Source organism: Cyprinus carpio, chromosome A3 (assembly GCF_018340385.1).
Source record: "Cyprinus carpio isolate SPL01 chromosome A3, ASM1834038v1, whole genome shotgun sequence".
Classification (NCBI taxonomy): Eukaryota; Metazoa; Chordata; class Actinopteri; order Cypriniformes; family Cyprinidae; genus Cyprinus; species Cyprinus carpio.
In genome coordinates, this window is record NC_056574.1 from 32,592,880 (window position 1) to 32,600,954 (window position 8,075).

Consider the following 8,075-nt stretch of genomic DNA (forward strand, 5'->3'; position numbering starts at 1 on the left):
TAAATGATAAAAAATAAACAAATTCACATTTTTATTTTTATTCACATTTATTTTACATTTTATTTAAAGAACTATATAACTGTTCTGCTTTATATAAAGTATATACATTTATAAGAAAAGAAAAGAAAAGAAAAGAAAAGAAAAGAAAAGAAAAGAAAAGAAAAGAAAAGAAAAGAAAAGAAAAGAAAAGAAAAGAAAAGTTATAATCACTTAGCTGGGCCACAATAAACATGGAGTCGTTTTCATTCTGCGTCCGGAAAAGCCCGAAGGACGTTCGGCTCGTGTTCGGCTCTGCGAAGTCATTGTATGTAAACAAGGTCAAGTATTCGCTGCAGCATTCATTCTCCACTGATTCGCTTGACGACTTTCTCTCGAGAGGGACCCAACCTGCGGCACAGCACACACCCCTTACAGGTACAGTGATGAATGCATTCAGACATATCATATGATGCTATTCTTGCTGATTTATTTTCTCTATGTCTATTTTTTGCAAACTTTGTGCAGCGTGTTGTGTTCTCATATACGTCATGAAAACACAGCATGGCATTGTTTACACACACACTCGCAGTGTGAAGATCACGCGAAAAAGGCCTGGATGTGTCTGACTGACTTAAGAATGACATTCAAGGGCATTAACGTTACCTCATCAATATACATGCAGAGTCAGGTGTCTCTTCCAGTATTTATTCAGCAGCTCTTGTTAGAATAACAGTGCAGTCAGAACATTTCTCAGATTTTTATTAGGCTATATTAAAATGCATGATGATATTTAATAGCTTTTTGCACTCCAGCATAAAGGCTGACATTTACTATTATTATAATTTTATCCTTTTTTAATCCGTGTAAAGCGTGTTGAGAAGTTTATTATTATTATTATTATTATTATTTAAAATCAAATTGCATGTACAGTGAACTCCTGAAGCTTTGCTTTATTCAGGTCAAGGGTAAGGTGTGACTGTTTTGGCCATATATCTGCTTAGTGTTTAATCATTATTCTTGTTGTGAAAGTCTGCACACGGTCTGCTGGGTTGTTTTTGAAGTTTAAAGTAGGTTTGTGTGTCACTCAGTAAGAAAAACATTTAAATGACCTTTAGTTTCGACAGAAACCTCTTTTCACTTCCTGTCTTTGCTATAGTTATTTCCTCTGGTAAAGGATTTCTGTGAGCAGCAGCTACCACGATGCAGTGTCTTCAGTTTCTGGTGGAACCAACCAGGAACGCTACGGAGAAGTTTAAGGTACCTTGCAAAAAATATGCTGGCAATGTGTTCTTACATACAGAGAGGTAAAAAAACAAAGAAACATGAACCTGTTGCTTCAAAACAGTTGACGTCAGTAGTGTCCTTTTCTATCATTTAGTTAAACAAAGTGAGATAAAAGGCTCTTTAGCTGGTCTTTGTGACTGATTTCAATAGCTGTGAGTCTTTTGCTGCTCATTAACAGGAGACAAAGACACGCTGATGAAACGCTGTTTTTATTTGTTTGCTGTAGCCTTCATGAACAGCCTTAACTGACAACATGCTGAAATAGTCTCACGTAGCCAGACTTTTGAACTTTCAGAATAAATTCTGGTCCACATCACAGCTTACTGTTCACAAAGAACCGCCCACATGACAGGAAGAGACCTTATGAATGATATGAGAATGATAAGTTTGTTTTGATTCTGTCAACCCAAAAGTAATATGTATCTGATGAATTTGTTCTTCTTGTGTTTCGTGAGGCAGTCCGTCACTGAGACCTGAACCTTTTATTTAGCGTTTGCTAAGATTCATATAACATTTAATTATTTTATGCGTGTAGGAGATTCGCAAGAAGGTGAAAAATGAGAAGCGAGAACCACTGGATGTGAGCCAGCAGTTCATTGTCAACCTGGCCAAGGATCTGGGACGCGTCTGTCTGGTACTGCCACTGATAAATGTATCATACACCAAAAAATCAGCGCTGATGGCTGAATAATCGCAGGAATGTTCAGAATTTAATTGGAATTGATTTGATCACATTCAACAGGATGATGAATTGGAATTTGATTGACAGAAAGAGAAATTCAATGACATATTTACTGCACAAATTATACTATTGACCCCCCCTAAATAAAGAAAAACTTTATTTAGCAAAATTTAAATCTAGTGGTTTTTCCTAAATTATATTTTTGGTTTGGTTCAAAACCTTAAATTTAGATTTAATATTAGAGCTGTCAAATGATTAATCGCATCCAAAATAAAAGTTTTTGATTACATAACATATGTTTGTGCATGTTGTATATTTATTATTTATATATAAATACACACACATGCATGTATTTATTTAAGAAAAATATGTTATGTTTATATATTAAGTATAATTATATATAATATAAATGATATGAGTATAAATATATACATATATATACTATTTGTGTGTTTATTTATATACGCATAATAAATATACACAGTACACACACATATATTATGTAAACAAAAACTTTTATTTTGGATCATGTGATTAATTGTTTGACAGCACTATTTAATATTAAGCAAAAATATTTATTTTCCCAAAGGCAAAAATATTCGTACAAAGTAAAAAGTTTATTCAATTATAAAGACCGTATACTTAATCAATATGTTTTACTAAGGCATAAGCCATTATATTACATAATGTAGGTCAATATATTATATTTTTTGTCTTTTCATAACTAAATTAGCTGTAATAATAGGAAAGTAGAATTTTCACTTAAGATAAAACTAAAAAAGATTTTGTTAGTCAAGGTTTAATTTAGTTTACTTACTATAAATAAAGACAGGTCTGAAGGACTTTAATGTTCATTGTTATATCCTTTTAAAATATGCATTATATTTGAACTTTTTTAAATGAAAAATAATTAAAATGCTAAATACATCAATTCAATTTGAAAAGTTCTGCTTTCTTAAATTTAAATTTGAAATTCAGTTCTGCGTTCTATCTGCTAGTTAAATTCATGTCCAGTAATTGAAGTGAATTAGCAGATAGGAAGCAGAATGGTCTGATTGATTCAGTTCTGACTGGCTCAGAGTGCTGACACAGGGCTCATGCAGACAGAAGCTCACGAGTGTTACGTGTGTGTTTTCTTCCTCCTGGTGGCCGTAGAGGTCAGAGGTGTTGGAGCACATCTCAGAGAATGAGGATGTGTGGCCCACTCTCACCTGCAGGGCCTTCATTCTGGAGTGGGCATCGCTGTTAGAGAGCAAGGCAAGATACTCATTTATACCTATTATACCTTAACTGTATTTTTTATGCTCCCACTGAAACCAAATTGCTGCAAATGAATGTACTTTTTTGACTCCTTAAAGGGATAGTTCACCCAACAATGAAAATAACCCATGATTTACTCACCCTCAAGCCATCTGAAGTGTATATGACTTTCTTCTTTCAGACGAATCCAGTCGGAGTTATATTTAAAAATGGCCTGACTCTTCTAAGCTTTATAATGGCAGTGAATGGGTGTTATTTTTCATTAGTCCAAAAGAAGTCCATAAAGTGCATCCATCCATCATAAAAGGTCCCCACCCCACTCCAGGGGGGTGAATAAACATTTTTTGGACACTTTTTATGGATAGATGCACTTTATTGGTCTTCTGTTGGACTATTGAAAAATAACACCCATTCACCACCATTATAAAACTTGGAAGAGTCAGGACATTTTTTAAATATAACTCTAATTGTATTTGTCTGAAAGAAGAAAGTCATATACACCTTTGATGGCTTGAGGATGATTAAATCATGGGCTAATTGTCATTTTTGGGTGAACTATCCCTTTAAAAAACTGCCTGTGTAGGCAGCTCACTAGCTCACCAGAACTAGAGTGTCACCAAATATTGTCCTAACAGAAAAGACCAATGCAGACTGATGGATGGCCAGAGAGAAGTGACTGGAAGGATTGGGCTCTGAGCAGTGAGCAGGATATGGAGAGCGCCAAGAGAGTTATTCTCACCTGGACCAAAGACCTGAGGGCCCAACCTGAGGTACACACACACATACGCTGGGTTTTCATGTTTTATGGGGACATTCCAAATGCTATTATTTTTTTGGGAGGTGAACTTTTCCTTTAATAGTTGCATGACTGTTGTGTAGAGCGGCAGCATTTGCATCATTTATTCCCCCTTTCCTGTGTAGCAAAGTGTCTGGCCTGGGGAGCAGGTGGTGGTGGTTTTGGATGACTTTGAGAATCACTGGAAAAGAGGTCGGATGGCCACCCTGCTGTCAGCCATGGAGCTGGTGTTCTGGACGCTTATCAACAAAGAACTAGACAAGGTATGAAGAAAATAACATTGCAGGAACTCCAGAGTTGAATTCAGTGGACAAATTACTTTATTGTAACATAAAACTGATTTATTTCTGCATTTAGGAGAACATTCCCCAAAAGTGGCTTATGTGGAAACAGAGGAGCCAAAAAAAATCTAAGAAAAACTATTAAAATTCCCGAATATCATGAAAAAATGATAAAAAAGGGCTGTGAACAACTTAAGCTTTTGCAAACTAGGTTCTTGTGTCTGACAGGTGGGATGGAAATATAATGCATGGTATTAAAACATCTAGCTGACAGCACCTTTATTTGTATATTTTTACCTCAATTCGTTTTTTGTTTTTTTTGACTTAGGTGCCACCCCATATATTCCTCACATAGGTGAGTCGTGTGTTAATGCTTCTCTTTTGACAATCTGAATAGACACTCTGGACAGTTTTGCAATTATAGGGTGGATTTAATATTAAGACTCACTGTGAACTTGAGCTAATTATTGCTTTTCTTTATTTAGTGTGGGACTGGATCTGTGATGCAGGAGGTAAGGCGTTTATTTGATACTGTAAAAACAGTAATATTGTGAAATATTATTATAATTCAAAATAGAAATTGCAATTGTTTAATTGTAATTTATTCCTGTGATACTGAAGTTGAATTTTCAGCATCATTTCTCCAGTCTTCAGTGTCACATGATCCTTCAGAAATCATTCTAATATATTCTAATTGCTGCTCAATAAATTCAAACATAATAAATATTCCAGAAAACATTTATTAATTGTAAATGTTTTTACATGTTTAAACAATTTAATTCATCATTCCTAAATAAAATCAAAGTTCAAAAGAACATAAAATATTAGAAAGAACAAAATACTACAAAATTATAAATGTCTTAACATGTTGGATTAATTTAATGCATCCTGGCTAAATAAAAGCATTCATTTAAAAAATATTGTAGAATTGTAGATTGAACTATATACTTCTAATTTATCTGAAAGCTAGCCAAATCCTATCTATTTTGTTGCAATGCATTATGGTCTAAATTTTAACTAGAATTTAGTCTAAATTCTAAATAGAGTATAATAGAATTTTGATAGAATTTGTCTAAAGATTATATTTTACAAACCATTGGAAGATGCTTTGTGTGTAAAGTGTGGATTTGATGTCTTAAAATGCTTCCTACATAGGCAAACAAAGCCATTTTCATTGATTCATAGTTAATTAAACTGATTAGACATTAGTCACAGGCCTCTTTTCATTCTATCACAGTGGAGGTGACCCTTGACCTGGATACGGCCAATCCTGACCTGCTGATCTCCGAGGATGAGAAGCGCATGCGCTGTGGTTTCAAGCGCAAAGACGTGCCCAACTATCACCAGCGATTCGATGGTTGGTGGTGTGCGGTGGGAACCGAAGGATTCGTCTCTGGCCGCCAGTACTGGGAGGTGGATGTGGGAAAAATGGACTGGCGCATCGGTGTGGCCAAAGAGTCTGCCTTGCGTAAGGGCTTCAAGTCCCTGAACACCAACACTGGCTACCTGAGCCTGCGGCTGGAGCGCAGCATGGAGCTGAAGGCCCTCACCGTGCCGTTCACCGCCCTGCCTGCCACCTTGATCCCTCGAAAGGTCGGCGTCTACCTCGACTACGACCAGGGCCAGCTGTCCTTCTACGATGTGGAGAACCGCTCCCACATCTACACCTACAACGAGACATTTGGTGAAAAGCTCTTCCCGCTCTTTGGGACGGTGGAGACTGTGAAAGACCTGGTGATCAGATCCCCCAGGAACAGGAGCCACTGCCTGTGTCCCAGCTTGTGCCTGTGGGGTCGAGACCCAGCCGAATCAAACCAGAGCCCAGTGCTTAATCTCTAGACTAGTGGTTCTCAACTGGGCGCAACCTTGTCATTTGAAGTGCTTTGCAGTTATGGGAGTGGGTGGGCGCTTAAGAGTTATTTCGACACAGTTTGCTTGTTTCATTTCCTTGATTTCTCTGAAGAATTATGGGTAATGTTGTTTTTCATTGGGTGAGAAACAATCAAAATTCAAAAAACAATTAGAAACCACTCAAACTTTGTACTTCAGCCAATCACTGTTGAAAAAAACAGCATATGCTGGTTTATGCTGGTCCTTTGCTAGTTTATGCTGGTCATGTGCTGGCAAAGGACCAGCATAAACCAGCAAAAGGACCAGCTTAAACCACCAAAGGACAATCTCAAACCATCAAAGGACCAGCATAAACCAGCAAAAGGACCAGCATAAACCAGCAAAGGACCATCTTAAACCAGCAAAGGACCAGCATAAACCAGCATCCCAGCCTCAAAACATACCTAATTAGCATATGCTGTTTTTTCAGCAGGGATACCATCCCATCTAACAAAAATATGTTCTGAGAATGTTTTGCTATCGTTCCCATTTAGCATTTTGCAAGCAATTATGGGAATGTAACTTTTAAATGTTCTTTAAACCATCTGAAACCTTTAAGTAGTAACCGTTTTAAAAATTTACACAAACATTCCAACTAAAACGTTTCAGAAAAACGTTCCATGAATAATCTATAAACAATGGTTCTGTGCTAACGTTTGGAGAGCGCTGTTAAAGTCCAGATTACGTTCAACAAACGTTCTATTGATGTCACATGTTCATAACTGTGAGAGAACTTTGCCAGAACCTTCTTCAGAGGTCTGAGAACATTCCCTGTTAGCTGCTATGTTAATCATTTTGAGTAATGTAAAGATTAAGGCATTTGTGTATTTGATGCTAAGGACTATTTCTTTGGCAACACTGTGTTGGTTCACGATGTAAAATTTGGGTCCGGAAGCAAAACCAGTTGAGAACCAGTGTTCTAGACCTCATTAGTATTAGATAAACCACTGGGCCATATTAGTTGGTCAGACAGTGATCCATAGCTCTCAAGAGCAGTAATTCCATCAAGCTGGTGTAGGATCTCTTTCAGCTGCTGCTTCTGTGGTCCTGAACCTGCTGCTGTCTGCACCTTATTATAATACTGTGTTCGCTTCTCTGTCTGCACTTTCATTTTCATTTGACAAACTCAAATCATGCCATGAAAACACACTTTATGTGAATAATAAATCCAAGTAAGTTCAACCCTGTGTGTTCATGCTGATTTTTTTCTGTCAAATGTCGCTTGTGTGCTTTAAATGCATCTTCATATATTTTCATATATTTATACATTTTATATAAGTTAATCATTTGTAAAGTTAGAGTGAAAAGGAAAATGTAGCTACACATTCAGTATGCTGTAGGCAGGATATATTATTGAACTGTTTAAAACTATTAAATAGTTGTTTTTTTAACAACCAATAAAAGCACAATAATACAACAAAACATGTTAAAGAAAGAAAGAAAAAGTGCAAGAAAATTTTTTTTCCCTTTCTGTCCTAGGCTTCTGAAAAATATTGTAGACTATTTCTAAATATTGTATAGTGGATATCTTTAAAACCCATCATTTATGGATGAAACATTTTTCCAATACAATAATATTAGGCTACTGATCTGAATATTAAATGAATCAAGGTGTTTTATTTTCAGATGCATAAAACATTTCAAGATACTGTTGCAATTTGTTGAGAAAACCTTTAAATGTTGCTTATGATGGGAGAAATATTTACAGCATAAATACAGAAAATATCTTATATGGCACAACATTAAAAGATCCAGCAGTATCCTTATATCCTCTTATTTGCATTTGCTAAAGAGGCTCTGGGCGGAAATACAGCTGAAAAAGTCTTTCAGGTCATAACTTGAAACACAAACTCTCATTACAATAAAACTTAAAAAAATCAACAAAAATCAAAATGAAAGTGAA

At 36.0% G+C, this 8,075-nt stretch overlaps 1 protein-coding gene across 1 annotated transcript; it reads left to right on the forward strand.

The window, feature by feature from the left end:
- The first annotated feature begins 275 nt into the window (after positions 1–275).
- On the forward strand, positions 276–7,359 carry LOC109073902 (butyrophilin subfamily 3 member A3-like). The gene is made up of 10 exons (XM_042730674.1): positions 276–414; positions 1,136–1,236; positions 1,799–1,897; positions 3,101–3,202; positions 3,841–3,975; positions 4,127–4,264; positions 4,359–4,407; positions 4,608–4,637; positions 4,768–4,794; positions 5,520–7,359. Exons 2-10 carry the CDS (start codon positions 1,180–1,182, stop codon positions 6,119–6,121), a joined length of 1,239 nt encoding a protein of 412 aa, XP_042586608.1. The 5' UTR covers positions 276–414; positions 1,136–1,179; the 3' UTR covers positions 6,122–7,359.
- Positions 7,360–8,075: the final 716 nt, after the last annotated feature.